The sequence below is a fragment of the Galeopterus variegatus genome, unplaced genomic scaffold (assembly GCF_000696425.1).
Source record: "Galeopterus variegatus unplaced genomic scaffold, G_variegatus-3.0.2 Scaffold1007, whole genome shotgun sequence".
NCBI classification, from domain to species: domain Eukaryota; kingdom Metazoa; phylum Chordata; class Mammalia; order Dermoptera; family Cynocephalidae; genus Galeopterus; species Galeopterus variegatus.
In genome coordinates this window covers 303,237-320,246 of record NW_007727118.1, presented here as the reverse complement: position 1 = coordinate 320,246, position 17,010 = coordinate 303,237, and the positions used below count along the sequence as shown (strand labels likewise).

The 17,010-nt window shown below is 60.6% G+C and overlaps 1 protein-coding gene and 1 pseudogene across 1 annotated transcript in view; both read right to left on the bottom strand.

Moving 5' to 3' along the window:
* Positions 1-920: 920 nt before the first annotated feature.
* LOC103591676 lies at positions 921-2,292 on the bottom strand (annotated as a pseudogene).
* Positions 2,293-4,218: 1,926 nt separating this feature from the next.
* RXRA (retinoid X receptor, alpha) overlaps positions 4,219-17,010 on the bottom strand; it is a 30,427-nt gene continuing 17,635 nt past the window's right edge. The window contains exons 5-9 of the mRNA XM_008574171.1: positions 15,882-16,011; positions 11,114-11,246; positions 8,744-8,835; positions 6,702-6,807; positions 4,219-4,977 (exon numbers count right to left, since the gene is read on the bottom strand). Coding sequence (XP_008572393.1) covers positions 4,830-4,977; positions 6,702-6,807; positions 8,744-8,835; positions 11,114-11,246; positions 15,882-16,011 — 609 coding nt within the window. The 3' untranslated portion in view covers positions 4,219-4,829. The remainder of the gene's footprint in view (positions 4,978-6,701; positions 6,808-8,743; positions 8,836-11,113; positions 11,247-15,881; positions 16,012-17,010) is intronic.

Below are 17,010 nucleotides of genomic sequence, written 5' to 3'. Positions count from 1 at the left end.
CAACTCCCTCCCCTACTGCTGTCAGTCCTTCTCAGGCTGTGTGTGCAAGTGTGTGTGTGTGTGTGTGTGTGTGTGTGTGTGTGTGTGTGCGCGCGCGCACGCAAGCCTGAGTTCTCTGTGCATGTGTGACTGGATGTGGGCATGTTGAACATGCTTGTGCACCTGTGTTGGTGTATGGCGGCGTGTGTACGAGCGTGTGAACGTTTGCATGAGGGTGGGTGTGAGTGTGCTCATGCGTGAGTGTGTGTATGCACGCATGCACGTGTGCTCAGGGGGCAGTGACATCAGGAAGCCCCGGCCCTCACACTGCTGACTTTTCCACTTTGTCATCCCCAGGAGCTGCCCTCACTCCAGGCAGGCCACAGCACCACCTGCACACCTTGGGGCAGGACCGAGGCCCTCAAGTCCCTGCTCCCAGCTCTGGGTGCCCGCTGCCTCCCCAGGAGGGTGCCTGGCTAGTTGGGGGGTGCATGAGGGTCCAGGCACCATCACCAAACTCGGGGCCAGGGGCAGCTTAGCCTCCAGACAGCGTGGAGACAAAGGGCATTTATCACAGGAGCTGGCGCAGATGGGGCATCATTAACCTGTTATTAACCGGGCAGTCAGATAACATCGTGTATTTTGTAGCCCTCCGTGTGAACCTCCTGCCCACTCGGGCCAGTGTGGACACAGGGCTTGGCGCAGGCAGCCCGGGGCAGGGCAGGTGGCTACACTCCTGGTGCCCATGCCCTCTCCCAAGGCCTCTGCATGGGCCCCAGCCCCCTGGCCCCAGGGTAGCTGCAGAGCCGAGACAGGGCAGCTGCGGGCTGCAGGCAGGGAACTGGTGCAGGCCTTCCCGTGCCGGGTGGTGGCCGGCTCCCAGTAGCCCCCTCGTGTTGCCAACTTCCAAACCCAAGCAGGAAACCCCATGCAGAACCAACTAGCACTGAATGGCAATTTATTTTTAAACACTCGTAATCTGTCTCTCTTCTCACATTCTTCCTTCTCGTGTTTCTTTTCCACGATCTAACACCGCTGTTCGTCAAACCCTGGCGTCTGTGGCCGTGATGTTTTGGAGAACAATTACGTAGGGAAGTAATTTCACAGTCAGAGTCGCAGAAAGGCCAGCCAGCAATGGGGACAGAACAGAGCAAGGCTGTAAAAATTACTCGAAAGGGGAAGAAAACCCTTGAAAGTCTCAGGCCCACCCTCCTGCCCCAAAGGAAAAAACACGTGCGGCGGTTTCGATCAAAGCCTCTAGGCCACGTCACGAGAGCCCCTTCCTCTGCGGCTCCACGCCAGACCGTGTCCCCAGGAAGCCTTCGCCCAACCCCCAGCCCCCCATACCATCCAAGTATACATGAGGGATAAAATTACATTTGTACAAAAATAGATTTTTTTTACCTTTCCCAATGCTCTAGACATTTTCTCTTATCCTCACCCTTATGGATCTGTCGTCCTCTCTAAGGATTAGCGATGTGTCCCAGCTAAGGCGATGCTAAAGGTGGGGAACGGCCGAAGCTGTCTGCTCCAAAGCATCTTAAAATAGATGCATCTCCTTGCCTTGAGATATTCATGCGAACCCAGACTTCACCCAAGGAGGGGTCCTTACGTACTTGCTTGCATGAAGCAAATTTAGAGGGAAACAGGGAGTCTCGATTAAAAATAAACACAGAACGTGGGTAACCGCTCCGCGTGTCCCGCGTCGGCGGCGCCCGCTGTCCACGCGCAGCGTCTCTGTACAGCACATACATGTTTACACCACACATCTGCGTGGACGGGAACCAGGTCGTGAGCCCCAGTCCCATGATGGGGCCAACATCAGCTCATTACCCACTGGCTGCTCACTCCGGCCGGGCCCTCCTGGGGACCCCCACAGGGAGGGGGCTGAGGGATGGTCTCCAGACTCTGCCACCAGGCCACCAAGCTGGAATCCTTGGGGACGCCATACTTGGAAAACCAAAGGTGTGGGGCCATCTTTCCCAGAGACCACGTGCTTCCAGGGTGACGAGGGCCAGCCCCTGACGTGGGGCCCATCTGGGTGAAATGTCCCCAGGCAGGCCAGCTTCCGAAAGCTTCCCGACTGGGACCGAGCAGGAGCCTGGCTTTGTGGTCATCCTCACTCCTCAGCCATGGCAGCCCTGTGTGCACGTCAAAGCAGGGAGGTGACAGAGCCGAGGATGTGCCTGCAGGACAGGGCTGGCCCGGGAAGCGGCACTGGGGAGAGGCAGCCTCGGTGGCAGTGCTCGCCCAGCCGGGCCGAGGCAGGGACGGGCACAGAGCGGCTAACGAACTGGTGTTAGTGCTATCTTTAGAAAATTAAAGATTGTCCCACCAAAATAATAATAATAATAATTACAAAAAAAAAAAATCACCTTAATTGAGCCAGATTGGTAATACTACTAACGGTCTGGTTAAATAAGAATCCTACCTCTACTGAGTAATGTGCGACTCCCCACATATCACCTTTTCAAACAAACAGCGTCACACATACAGTGATGACAACAAGGAAACTAATGACAAGGGGCGGGAGCCCTCAGGATGAGGCTGAGACAACATGGGTGGCGGGGGTGGTGGTTAAGGCTATGGGGCCAGAGGGACGGGGACTCTGGTTTCAGGAGGGGGTGGCCCGGGAGGCTCAGTGCTTAACAGACAGCCATGGCAGGAAACTTCCCAAGAAGCAGCTGACCCCTGCAACGGAGGCCCCTGTCCCTGGGTTTCCTCCTCTGGAGCCACCGATGTTCCTCTGAGGGCCCTGAGGAGCACATGGGGCACCGCGTATGGCCGGGACCAGGCATGAACAAAGGGTGCATTTGGCTGCAGAAGGCACCAGGTGTTGGGTGTGCGTCTCAATGGCTCCCACAACCGGGGGACCCAAGAGGGCCCACGTCACTCTGCCTGTTACCACCACACCCCAGAGGCTGCCCAGACTTCCTGGTAGAGTCTGGGAGGAGGAAGAGCTGGCGAGGGCCCTGGTACAGCTGTGGGGCTCCCCTGTGCACTACCTCTGCCTCGGGACAGCAGACCAGGCAGGGGACACCTCTCCCCAGCCAGCACGCTGAAAGGCAGGGGTGGGGGGAAGGGAGGGAGATGTTTCTGGAGCCTTGACAGCCTCTGTCTCAGGCAGACAACTGCAGTGTCCTCCAGGTGCCCCAGCTCGGCTCTGACTGGGGACTCCGGAAGGCAAAGAACGGGCACTTTCCTCCCCAGAAGCCTGGAAAGCTGCCTTTCCTGGATGCCTCCCCGCCAGACCCCTGGACAACACCCTATCCGCACTGAGGAAGACCCCATGAGAGGCACCCCGCACGCCCCATTCCAGCACCGCTCCTGGGAAGACAAACCCTTCCTGGCAATGCCCCGCTGCCCACCCCCATTCAGGCACCTGCTGCCGACAGATGCGAGCCCGTGGGTCTGAGACGTGAACGTGGAAGGTACTCAGGCCGGAGGGAGGGCCTGACAGTGCAAAGAGGCGTGTTCAACCTGAGAGCACCCGCACCACCAGAGCGGAACGTGCAGGCCGTGCCGGCCGCAGAGCTCCCAGCCACAGCGGTGCTGCTTGGACTCCCACGTAAGGCTCTGGGTGAACGATGTCATCCACAGACCAGCTGGGCTGGGTGGTCCCAAGAGGACCTGTAGCCCCAGGCCTGAGGACACTGGGCCTCCACGGCTCTCAGAGTCCAAAATTCTTCCAGACAGAGCCAGCCAGCCAGAGAAAGTGGCCTGAGCAGGGGTCTCACCCAGCGCCCAGTGAGTCAGCTACTCTGGGGTGGCCCAGAAGCCTCTACCAGGATGCAGCCGCGTCTGCTCCTGCCACATGGCAGGCCCCCTGCCTCCCTCTGAGGGAAACCGGCCAGCCACCCTCTCCCCTCCCCGCCCTTCAGGCCTTCCTGATAGCCGACATCTGCTGAGGGGTCATCAGAGCCCACGTGAGAATGGCCATGTGCTTCCAGCAAGCCCACTGGGGCGACGACACATGACCCTGCCCAAGACTGGGCTAGCCCTCCAGGAACCAAGCTAGCCCTGGTCCACCTCAGACCGAAAGAGAAGATGTGGGTGGGGCAGAGGCCAGGGCACCATGGTCTGGGCACCCTGGGTTGAACAGGAGCACATGGCAGGGAGAAGCTGAAACCAGGACAAGAACGCAGAGAAAACTGAGGTGGGCGAGTGAGTGACCCTGTCCCCGCAGCCTTGAGGTGGCCCAAACCCTGCACAGAGGTCAGCTCACGTTCTCACTGCTTGGGACGAAGCTGCGAGCTATCTTTGGAAAATGGGCTGTTCCACCTTCACTCTGAGCAAAGGGAACCTGGCTTGTGCTGACTCCCCTCCCGCTGTCCCAGGGCGGGTGGGGCTCTTGCCATGAAACACCAGCCTGCTCCCCCCCTGCCCCTCCTCCTGACACCGGGTGGGGCTCTCACGGGCTGGCGGGCACCAGCACTCAGAGCAGGCGAAGACAGGTCACTCCAAACAGAGAGCCGCTGGGGAGATGTGAAACCAGCAACCAACAGCAGCCAGGACAAAGCCTCTTTCCCGCTCCTGCAGCTCCACAGCTGGGGGCCACGAGACCCCCTGTGAGCTGCCTTGAGCCCCCCTGGGGTGAGCTTGATGGGGAGGGGCCTGGCTGAGTCACACCAGTTCTTGCCAATCCGGCTGCCGCCCGAGAAAGCCACTGTCCTGGGCCAAAGACAAGTAGTAATAAAAATCACGAGGACAACAATGCATCTCGCAGGCAGAGCAGTCACAGGCCGCACCCCAGAGGTCCACACAGGCCAGGCAGGGAGGGCAGGGACAGGCCAAAAAGAGCAGCTGGCGTCCAGGCAGGCGGCCGGAGCGGGCGGGCGCAAAGGACGGGCCTAAGTCATTTGGTGTGGGGCTTCCAGCATCTCCATGAGGAAGGTGTCGATGGGCGTGTCCCCGATGAGCTTGAAGAAGAACAGGTGTTCCAGGCACTTGAGCCCAATGGAGCGCAGGGCGGGCAGGCGCAGCAGGAGCTTGGCGAACCTGCCGGGACAGCAGGGCCGGGTGAGGGGCAGGCGACCCGCCCACCCTCCGCCCTGGCACCGGCAGCCTCCCTGGGGACGTGCCCTGTCCTACAGCCTGAGCCCCCAACCATGATCTGCAGCGTGAGACCTGCCTGTGCTGAGCCTGCAGGAGGAAGGAGTGGCATCTAAGATAGAGGAAACAGAAGAGGCCCCGGTGGTGAGACAGTGGCTGCTGGACAGGCTCAACATGGCTGTGTGAAGATGTTAAAAAACGTGGGCTTGCTCCAGGGGCAGTGGGGAGCCACGGCAGGACTTCATGCAAGGGAGAGAGCTACAAGAATGGATGTGAGTATCAGCAATGCCTCGAGCTGCAGCAGACATCCCACGACAAACAGTGGGGCCTGTACCAGGAAGGGTGACAGGGATGGAGATGTGTGGGCAGCTCACAGGTGACATGCAGGGTACCGGGTGGGTGACTAAAAAGTCATGGGGGGCAGGGGGCACTCAGACTGGGTCTCCACTGGAGGTGGAGCCAGTCCTGAGTTGGGGAATTCTGGGCCTGAGCAAGACCCTTCCCCTAAAGCACTGACATCTCTCGAGCCCCTCCCCACAGCACCTTTGCAGGCCTGGCAGCCCCAGCCCAGGGCCAGCCCTTCCGCAGAAACAGCTCTGCTGCATGGAGCTGGTGGCTGCACAGGAGGGACACGTGATCCTCAGGGCCCTGTCCACACCCTGGGGAGTTTCCTGGGGAGGGACTGTTGGGTGGGGGGAAGTCTGGGAGGCTCTGGGAGAAGCAACGTCAGGGTCAGCTGGTCCTGCTTCAAGGGCAGTTGCCACCAAGGCAGTGGGTATGGGGATGCGGCCAGGTGTCCCTCCCTGTGCACACTGCCCGGTCCCCCCACACGGACCCTCGAGGGGCTGCAGGGCCTCCTTAATTATTAACGACGTCTCCTACTTCACGGGAACAGCCCGTGGCTGCGTGCCTCACGGTCCTCACTCCAGAGGCAAAAACTCAGCTTAGAGGCTGGAGCGGGGCCAGAGAACGGGCCGTTTTCTGCTGAGCTGGCGAGATGGGCCGTGGCGGGCAGCCAGGAAAAACAAGCTGCCGCCACCCCCTCCCGTCCGGGAAGCTTTAAACCAAACCAGATGAGGACTGAGACGGCAGCGTGGACACGGTTAACTGTGTGTGTGCCAGGAGGTGGCTGGGTGGCCAGGGAGGCCTGGGTGTCCACCTCACCCAGCCCCTCCCTTCGAGAGGCAGAGAGGAGGGGCAGGACCAGGACAACAGGCTCAGACCCCAGGAGTCCACGAACGCTTCTCCTGGACACCTCCTGTGTGTCCAGCCCCGTGGTCTCAGAAATGAGAGAGGATCCCCACCCTGCCAGGGCCCACAGATGGACGTAGGAGAAAGCACCTCTGAGCTGGGGCCACACCATCCATCCTGCACACACCTGTAAAGCACCCACTGTGTGCTGGGGTTGCCTGCTTAGCGGGGCAGTGGCGGGAAGTGGGGAGCACAGCCTTCATCTACGTTCTCAACAAAGGCAAGAACCTACAACGTGCCAGTGCAGGGCCAATCCTTTTGGAGGTCTACAGGATAAGAGCACGGGGCGTGTGCGCCCGCTGGCCTGCAGAGCACTGCCTGCTCATTCCCACAAAAGGGCCTGAGGGCACCTCTCCTGGGGTGGGGACAGGGGCTCTCAGAGCAAGACTCCCCGTCTGTGCGGGCAGGGCAGGGCTCACCGTCCCGGCTGCTCCGGGTACTTGTGTTTGCAGTAGGCCTCCAGGGACGCGTACACCTTCTCCCTCAGCGCCTCCACCTCGGCTGGGTTTGAGAGTCCCTTGGAGTCTGCAGGGAGAAGCAGCCGCAGGTCAGAGCCCCTCGCCGGGTGGGCTGTCCACAGGGACCCAGGCCTGTCAGGTCTTCTTCCCCAGCTTCCCCACCTAGGGCAAAGCAGGCAGCATGCAGTGCACTGCAGGACGTGGCTGCCCTGCCAGCTGCCACGAAGCCCAGCGGCAGCGGGACGAGTGTGGAACCTGCCACCAGGCTGCCCTGGGCACCACCCCCGGCTTTGCCACTGGACAGCCACATGACCTTGAGACAGTCCCTTGACCTTCAGAGACTCAGTTTCCCCATCTGTAAGTTGTCAGTAATCTGCTCCCCACCCCACATCCATTGCCGTGGTAACCAGGAGACCGTGGATGTCTTCACTACACTTGGGTCACTGTCCCACTGACCTCAATGGAAGCTACAGACCACATCCCCAGAAACATCCAGACCCAAGCCATGGAGAAAAGGCCCCAGAGCCTGTCCTCAGTGCCTGGGACTGTGAGTCCTGAATCCAGGCTGCGAGTCAGGACCCAGGGGTTGGGAACCCAGCCTGGACAGAGACGCCAGCAACTGCAGCCACCAAAACCTCTAGGGCACTAGTGGCCTGCAGAGAATGCCCCGGGTGGCCTGGGGTCCTGGGATCCTCAGACACATCCCAGGCTCCTCCGCCTGTCCCAGCTCTAACCAGTCTCCCCTCCCTCCTCTTCGGCCACGCCCAGGCCCCGCTGGTGAACCAGCGCCAGCAGCCAAGCCACACAGGGGACTCCACCGGGTGGGCCAGAGGCGTGGCCCAGCCTCCTGTGCTAGTAGATCACGGCTGGAAGTACAGAACTGGGTGATGAAGACACACCATCTCCACCCAGCCCAGTCCCACTGGGTGGAGCTAACAAGGACAGGGAGGTCATCCTAGGAGCTCTGAGAGGGCCTGTCCTCATGAGCCCCCCTGCCTCTCACCACCCCAGCATCCTCAACCTGCTCCCTGTGTCCCCCATAGCCTCGCAGCAGATGGTGCGGTGTTACCATACACTACAGTTCTGCAGGGCTTGGCTCTCTGTGGCCCCTACGAGAAAGCCCAGACCTGGCAAAACCCTCAAGGACCTGCCAGGCAGCCCCTGCCTGGCCAGCCCACCCTGCGCTCTGCCCTCCCTCCCAACTGGCCTTTTGCTAAACTTCACCTCCTGGAGGAAATGTCCTGCGCACCCTTGACCATGCGGTGGTCCCGCCATCGCAGGGCAGGGGTGGTCATGAGCACTGCCCACGGAACCCCCAGCTCCGAGAGAGCAGGCCTCGCCCAGCTGCTTGTAGGAGGACCTCCCACGCCAGGCATTTGCTACGTGAAGGAGCAACACCCTCCAGCTTTTCAAGCAGAGAAGCCAGAAGCTGCCTAAGTGCCCTGCTGTCAGGTGGGAGGCCTGCCCCAGCCCCAGCCCCACAGCCCCCGGCCCCACACCAACACCACTGCAGGGGTCCTGGCCCCAGGAACACCCTGGACCTGAGGCTGGGGGATGAGGCTGGTCACCCCGGGGCACCGCACAGGCCTAAGCCGTCACCAACACCAGCCTGGAAGGTGGGGGATGCAGAATGTCAGTGCCAGAAGCTATGTGCGGAGCCAAGGACTCTGCCGCACTGTGCCGAGGCACGCTGGTGGCAGAGGCCAGATGGCCCAGCCAGAGGCCTTGCGGGAGCTCCACCAGGGGGGCCTTTACCGACAGGCGCTGTCACAGGCCCCACCGCTACAGAGGCCACAGAAGCACAAGCCACCGCAGCTAATCCTCACAGCACGAGCAGGACAGTGTGACTGTCCCTCTGCTGTAAGGACGACACAGAGGCAGAGGCAGAGGCACGGGCAGACATTTGCCCCGCCACAGCAACAGCAAAGAGCGCAGCCGCGGCCCAGGTCTGGGGCTGTGAAGGGGCCCGGCGCAGCACAGGACCGCAAGGTGGCAGGCTGTACCGGGGTTGAAGAGGACGATGGCGCGCAGGCAGCCCAGCTCCGTCTTGTCCATCTGCATGTCCCGCATCTTGGACACGAGCTCCGTCAGCACCCTGCAGGGGACAAAGGCAGACGCCAAGCCCGAGTCAGACCACGCTGTCGCCAGGACGCCACCCCAGATGTGCCCAAGGACTCAGGGAACCTGGAGTGGTCCCACAGGGCAGAGGAGACGGTCAAGGCCAAGCCGGGGAGCAGACCCGACCACCAAGGAGAAAGTTTGAACATGGGCACAGACACCCCCACAGGCCTGCCCCAGCTTGCACAGAGGGTGGGCTCCTCTCCTCTCCCCTGAGGGTCTGCCTGAGGGATTTTATTCTGGGAACTTGGACACTAAGGAGGGACCTCATGACAGCTGAGTCTAGGTGGGCCAGGCCTGAGTCCACCGCCTCACAGGACCAGCCAGACCCTGGGTTGTCTCTGCTCCACTGCAGACCAGGCACCACAGCCTGAAGCCAAGCTCTAGCCTGCGTGGCACCCACGGCCGCTCTCTGCAGCCCATGGAAACCTTTCCCCAGGATGCAGCCTCCCTGGGTGAGGTGAGGGGTTTGCTGGAGGGGAGGTGGGTCCCACTTCTTGTCTCCAACCATCTGCTTCCATGAGGGGAAAAGACCACCCACACGGCCTCATCAGAGAGGTGGAGACCCCCTGGTGGAGGCTGCGCCAGCCCCTGTAAGAGCCGGTGACTGAGTTCTGAACCCCCCTGGCCCACCTGCAGCACACCAGCTTGGCCACACGGAGCCCTGGGCCTCCCCGCCCTTGACAGTCTGTTCACCCACAACTCGACTGTCGTGTCCAGAGATGGAAGTGGCGGTGAGGCTGGCACCACAAGGGAGGAAAGAGGGCAGTGCCCAGGGGGCAGGATGGCCACCCCCAGAGGAGCCCCGGCTTTTCCCTGTGGGCCAAGGGGAGCCTTGAGGGTCTACAGGCTGGAGAGGGTGGTGGTCGCTTCCTGGGAAAGATCTGAAAGTGCCTGGAGGACGCAGTGGGGAGAACAGGAGCTCGGTGGCCCCGCAGCCTCTGGGGCCAGAGTCGGGATGCCAGATGTCCACTCTCAGGCAGGGCACACAGCTGCAGAGGGCGCGAGAAAGCCCCAGGCCACCCGGGCAACTCGCACCCCACTCACATGGAGGGTGAGGAAAAGCTGGGGCCTCTCTGATCGCTGCTCTGGGACCCCAGAGAATGTATCCCGAGACCTCCGTCACCAGAGCTGCCAGCTGGGCAAGCGGCAGGGGCTGCGCTTCTCAAAGCCAGGAGCCAGAGGGACATACCCTCTAAAGCAGCTTCTGAGGGCGATACACACCCCCGGCTGCCCCTTTTGGTGGCTCTCATACGTTAGCCTGTTAAAGGCTCCGAGAAGTCCTGCAGCAAAGTCCCTTGTATACCCTGTTTAAACCAGCATTCGCCCGCTTATGAGGCCACAAGCCCTCTGCATTTGGTACATGCTGAAGCTCCAGGCTGGCTTCAGGCTGACTGTCTACTCCACCTGAACCATGCTGTGGGCCAGTGACGTTCATGCATTTATTCCCCTAGGGGTGCCAGTGGGTGGCCTCTACTCACCTCCAACTCCAGGGCTCTCACACTCAGGGGCTCACCTGGGACCCCTCTTGCCACCTCCTCCCCTCACCTGCTCCTCTCCACTCTGTGCTCCTAGTGCGGAGGCCCCCACCCAAGGAACCCTGTGATGCCCCTTCCCTGGCTTCCCTGCTCCAGCAGCTGAAGGTGACATCTGGGTCCCCAGAATGCCCAGGCTTGGCATGGGCCTCTGGGCACACAGACACAGACTGCCCAGAGACAGGGACAAGGAAGACACCGTGCATCTTGCCCCGTGGAAGTGAACAAGCCCAGCATCTCAGGACACTACCCGCCAATCAGGACTACCTGCTCTGGTGTATCGCTAAGAAGTAGCCGAGGTGCAGACAGAGGGGAAGGTGCCCACGCTCTGCCAGGGCTCCATGGCAGCAGCGCTGCAGGACGGGCTCAGGGCACAAGCCACGCCTCAGGTTGCGACAGCATCCCAGTCACAGCACAGAAGAGTCTGTGACCCGCCAATCCGAACAACAATTCTATAAAAAGTATGGCTTTCCTTCCCACGGATGGATATACTGGATTACCAAAAAGAAAAAAGAACTGGAAGGAAATAAGCCACAATGCTGGCTGTAGTCTCAATTATTCCCAGATGCTGAGTTCTAAAGGGATTTTAATTCTTCCTTGTACTTTTCTGTATTTCTCGCATTTTTAACCTGCTTGAGCAGGATGTGCATGGACCTGACTCGGCCAGCCCAGCGGTACAGGTGGCGGAAGCGCCCTGGCCCTGCCAGGGTCCCACCCCACCTGTCAAAGATGGCGCCCACCCCTGCGCTGTGGGCGCTGTTCCGGTGGACGTGCAGCCCGGTGGCCAGGAGGATCCCGTCCTTCACGGCTATGGACCGGTGCGAGAAGGAGGCGATGAGCAGCTCGTTCCAGCCTGGGGGAGGAGGCACACGGTCACTTGCTGTCTCCAGGCCCCCCCGCCCTGCCTCCACCCCACCCCCTAGTCGGACCCCCACCGCAGCACGTCGCAGACCCATCCAAGCCCAGGCTCGCAAACTGGGCTCCAGTGCCCTGTAGAAAAGAGGCTGCTCTGTACCTAAGACCAGGAAACACCTCTTCCTTCTCCAGGAAGGAGACCTATAAAGGCCTCGAGAAGTCCTGCACAGAGTGTCTCCTCCGGCTTTGTTTAACCCAGGACCTCACTGACTCGTGTGCCACGGAGCGTGAAGGACTCGCTCTGGGATGGCCACGGAACACCTGCTGCCAGCCTGGCCCAACAGCACATTTCCAGAGGTCAATGTGGACTGCGTGGAGCGCCACAAAATAGCAAAGCACTAAACTTAGACAAGGTGCCCAGAGCCACGGGCCCACCCTGGCACTCTTGTGGGATGTTCTCACGCAGGCGCCCCAGAGCAACATCGAAGGGTGAGGAAAGGGCACAGAAGAAACAGAAGAAGTCCCTGTGCACGAATACTTAGTGGCTCCTGTAAACTGGATAACATGGAATCGTCGTCAATGAACCAACAGTAGCTGGCTGGGTAACTCACGTGGGACAGCCCGGTGCTCACACCAAGGTCAAGCGTTCAGACCCCCTTTCTGGCCAGCCGCCAAAATAAAACAAAACAAACAAACCAACAAAATATATATATATAAATGTATCCATGATAATTTTCATTGCCAACACTCCCTGAGTGGTCGAAAGGTTCTGGGTATCATGTGGATTACCAACTGCGATCTTACAAAGCACACACTAGCTCCATTTTACAAAGAGGGAAACTGAGATACACGGCGGGAAGGGGTCAGCAGGAGGATAGGCGTGGACCTCAGGGACCCCTCCGTCCAACGACTCCAACCAACCCTGGCTTCCCAGCTGTGTGCAGCCCTCCCGAAGCTCATCGGAACATGACTTCATGCCCCCATCACGGGAACCCAGGAGGCAAGTCCTGCCGTCCTCATTTCACAGCTCGGTGATCTGAGAGCCCGGGAAGGAAGCCCTGACCCCGAGGCTGCCCCTTCCTGGGTGGGAGGGGTTTGACAAGCCTCTGAGCTGTGCCCACCGAAATGAGAGAGGAAAAGCCAGGGAACGCTGTCACAGAGGCGCAGGTCCAAGACGTCCCCAGTCAGCTTGCACGTCCCATTCCAAGCCGGGTGTCAGCAGGCAGCCCGTTGAAAGGGGAAACAAGGAAAGTAGGAGAGTGCATCTGGGAGACGCTGCCCTGAAGGCTCTGGCAAGTCGTGCAGTGAAAACATCTTCCTCTCGGCTCAGCCAAACTTTCTTCGCTCAAGGAACCTTCTTTTTTGCCCATGAAACACCTACAGCATCACATCTGGGGAAACTCTGATCTACGTGACCCCCCTCGATCTGAAACACGGTAATCTGAGGCCCAGGGAGGCGACTACCCCAAGCCACACAGTGAGTCAGGACTGTCCCCAGCCCCAGCCCCCACCCCGTTCCCAATCCCTTCCTACATTCCAGGGTAGGGTGGTTTACATCCCAGTAGAGTGAAAGCTCTTCCAGGGGAGGGCTCTCCCCCTTCCCTCCCCCAGCAGACCAGTGTGGATGGACATCCTATGCCCAAGGGCAGGGACCCAGGAGGCAGAGCTGGCCCCAAACCCACCTGCCTCCCTCCCTGGCTGTCCCTGCCTCTCTGGAGTCACTTTGTGTCTCTCCTTCTGGTCCCCCACAGAGGTCTGTCCAGCTTCGTCCTGCTTCAGATCTAGCGGCCAGGCCTGGGATCCGCCTGAGTGGCCAGCTGTCCCCCCACCACACCCATGGCCGCTGGGGCCCCAGCAGGGCCTGGGGTGGGCTTGCCTCTGGAACTCAGGCAGCGCCCAGCATGGCCTGGCAATGGCTGGTGTCAGAAGCGCTGCTGAGCTGTGGTGCAGCACAGCACAGGGGACAGGGGCCCAGGACATGTGGATGGCCCGGCAGGAATGCACCTCCCAGCAGCCTCCAGCAGGCCTGGCCACATCTCAGCTTATCCGTCCCTCCGCCCCGCACCTGCATCCTCAGCTCTTTCTCCTCTCCCATGGGTAGGAGCATGCTGGAAGGACCCACAGGCCCAGTGGTGAAGCCAGCTGGGGCTCAGACCTGGCTCGGCCTGGTGGGCCCAGCCTCCCCTCTCCACACCGCCATTCGTGCAGCTCAGCAAGGGCACCTGCTCCTGGTATCGGAAGCACCAACCTGCCTGTACACGTCCAGCAAAGCAGGAGCTCTGACAGTCACAGCTGCTGGTATCTGAGGGGATGGTCTGTCCCAGGCGGCCATGGCCAAGCCAGGCCTGGCTTCCCCTCTGGGTCAGGGATGGAGAGGGGGTAGGCAGGACAAACAAGACCAGAGGTGCAAAGTGGTGGGACCCCATGCCTTCTACGTCAGCCCGGCCCCTTCCTCGCTCACGGCCCAGCAAGGCCAGCGCCCCCTGAGAGAGCAATCTTGCACAGCCTGGACCCTCAGAAGTCGTGCTGGAGGGGCTAACGAGACCTCAGAGTTCAACAGCACAGGTGATGGGACAGGCAGGAGGAAGATGTTGGACAGAGGAGCCTGGAAGCCACGGGCGGACCGCGTCCTGCCTCAGTTTGCCCATCTGACAAACATCAGTGTCAGGGTGACTCGATGCTTCCACGGAACAAGCCAGAACTATTTATTTTTAGCACTTCTTTTCTGAAGGCCGCCTGGAAGGGTGGGGTGGGGGTCTGCCCCTAGGACGGGGCCCTAACCCTGCAGTGACAGACACACGAATAAAGCCGGCCTCCGCCCACAGCCAGGCTGGACCCCTCAGTGGGTTCCGGAAGGAGGCCCAGGAGAGGGAGCAGAGGCCGCCCACCACAGGAACACCAGGGGATTGCGTCCCGGTCATCCAAAGCCCCAAGAGGGGCTCGGGTCTAGGGGCAGCCAGGGCTCTGGGCCAGGAACAGGCTGCACGGGGAGCTATCACCAACTGCTGCAGGGGAAAGCCACAGGCAGGTGTCCACATGTGAGGGCCAGCGTCAGCGGATGGCCAGGGGCCCAGGACATGTGGATGGCCCGGCAGGAATGCACCTCCCAGCAGCCTCCAGCAGGCCTGGCCACATCTCAGCTTATCCGTCCCTCCGCCCCGCACCTGCATCCTCAGCTCTTTCTCCTCTCCCATGGGTAGGAGCATGCTGGAAGGACCCACAGGCCCAGTGGTGAAGCCAGCTGGGGCTCAGACCTGGCTCGGCCTGGTGGGCCCAGCCTCCCCTCTTCTGCATGCCCCAACAGAAGCCAGTGACCCTCGAAGCCCCACTCTGCCATGACCACCCATGCACCAGACGCCATGACACGGTCGTCCAGCCTGACGTGCAGCCCCACCCCAGCCCTCAGACTTCCTGGTCTTCCCAGGATCTGGAGACTCCTAAGGAAAATACGTAGCCGCATGTGACCAGCTGTCCAAGGCCATCTTTGCTGCTGGGGGGAGACACCACCGTCCTCTCTGCAAAGGCTTTTCCACCTCACCCTGGCTGTTTCCAAAGCCCACGGTGGCCACACGGGCTCTGAAGCTGGCAAAACTAGGGGGATCCTGAACCGAGGGCCAGAGAGGAAGAGCCCCCAGAGGTGAAGGCAGACAGGCAGACGTGGCCCTCGGTCAGCAGAATGGTCGCCAGACTCTGAAAGTCTGTGCCCACAAAGGCAGGGGCCCCACGCCTCAGGCCCAGAGGGGCAGAGACCCATCCGGACAGAAGGAGGATTATCCTGGCTCCTCTGGGTGGGCCCAATATAGTCACAAGGGTCCTCATAAGAGGGAGGCAGGAGGGTAAGTTCCCTCCATACACAGCCTGACCCAGGCGGCTTCCAGAACATTCCATGCTCCACAGGGAGCCGTCTCTGGCTGTTTTTCCATTTTCCACTTCGGAACTGCCTCACGTCACACCAGGCTTCTCAGGTGAAGCTGGGTGGGAGAGCCCACAGCACAGCTGCAGGAAGCAGAAACAGTCTGCACACTCAGACCCCAGGAGAGTGTGACCTCCCGGGCCCATCAGGGGACATGGGACAGCCACCAGCACCATCGCTGTGGCTGGCAGCACACGAGCAGTGGCCCAGACCCTGTGCACGCCTGTGGCACTCTTGCCTCAGCATCAGGAGCTTGCGCTAAGGGCCCATCTCACCACTCCCAGTCAGCACATCCTTCCTGTCCCTTCACAGAGGAGGAAACAGCTCAGAGGGCAGCTTGCCTCGCCAGCATCCACAGCTGGCCCAACCCCAGACCCCAAAGCCAATGCTCCTGAGCAAGCATACTCTGTGCACCCGCTACCTACATGTGGCACAGTCCCCACCTAGAAAGGGTGCTGAAGGCAGCAGAGAGCACACGCCCATGACACGTTCATGACACGCCCATCCCTCCCTCCCTCTCAAGAGACAACCTGACAGCCCTTCACCTTTTAGAAGGCTACTTAGACCCTGCATCACACACCTCCTAATAAGGGAGGGGAGGGGTGCTGAGACCTCCAGGCATTTCCCTGACAGCCCTAGGCAGCGGGAAAAAGGAGAGTCCTAGGCTCTGTCCCATCCGTGTGACCCCCCTCCAGCCCCTGGCCAGGCCCAGCCACTCACCTGCCCGCAGCAGGATGACCTGGTCATCCAGCGGCAGCTCAGAGAAGTGCGGGATCCGCTTGGCCCACTCCACAAGGGTGAAGAGCTGTTTGTCCGCTGCCTGGCAGATGTTGGTGACAGGGTCGTTGGGCTGCGGTGGAGGGCGAGAGGCAGTGCATTCAGTCCCAGGCCATCAACACATTTACGGAGGACACAGCCCCAGACCAGGCCCTGCCCCCCGTGCTATACCTGTGTGGTGGGCTGGATAAGGGCCCCCAAAGATGCCCACAGCCTAGTCCCCAGAACCTGTGAGTGGTGGCCTTGCACGGCAGGCGGGGCCTTGCAGGTGTGATTATGTTCTGGACCTTGAGATGGGGCAGGGTCCTGGATTATCGGGGTGGGCCCAGTGTAATCCCAAGGGTCCTTAAGAGAGGGAGGCAGGGGTCAGCGTCGAGAAGACAACTCGAGGATGGAAGTGGGGGTCACAGAGGAGAGAAGATGCTGCTGTCATGAAGATGTGAGAGGGGGCCACAAGCCCCTCCAGAAGCCGGAATAGGCACGGGTCCCCCCAGAGCCTCCAGAAAGAACATGGCTCTGCAGACACATGGACTTTAGCCGGGTGAGACTGAGTTTGGGTTTCTGACCTCCAAAACTGTCAGATAAAATCTGTGTTGTTTTAAGCCACTGAGTTTGTGGTAATTTGTTACTGTAGCCACAGGAAACTCAAACGGCCCACAGGATCCATTCAGTCCACATCACAGCCCTAGGAGGCAGGTGCCAGGGAATGAGGACATCAAGATGTGGGGGGAGGGGCCAGTCACATGACAAGTGGGCGTGGGGACTGGGGTGGGACCAGGCCCCCTTCACCTGATGGTCACAGTGGCCCACTCGGGGGACTGGACTGGCACCTTGCTTTCTATCAGATGTGGTAGAAAAAAGAAAAAAGTCACCAGGCCCCAGGCGCAGACAGAGGATGGCCTCAGAGGCCCTTCTGGAAAGTTCTAACCAGAAGGGCCTTTCCAGTCATTCTCACAGATAAGGAGCCCAGGGGGGCCTCGGCAGCAGGGCAGGAGGCGAGCCCCCTCCCCAGCTCCTGGCCAGTGGGCTTGGATCACAGATCCTCTGGGTCCTGACAGTGGGGAGGGAGAGA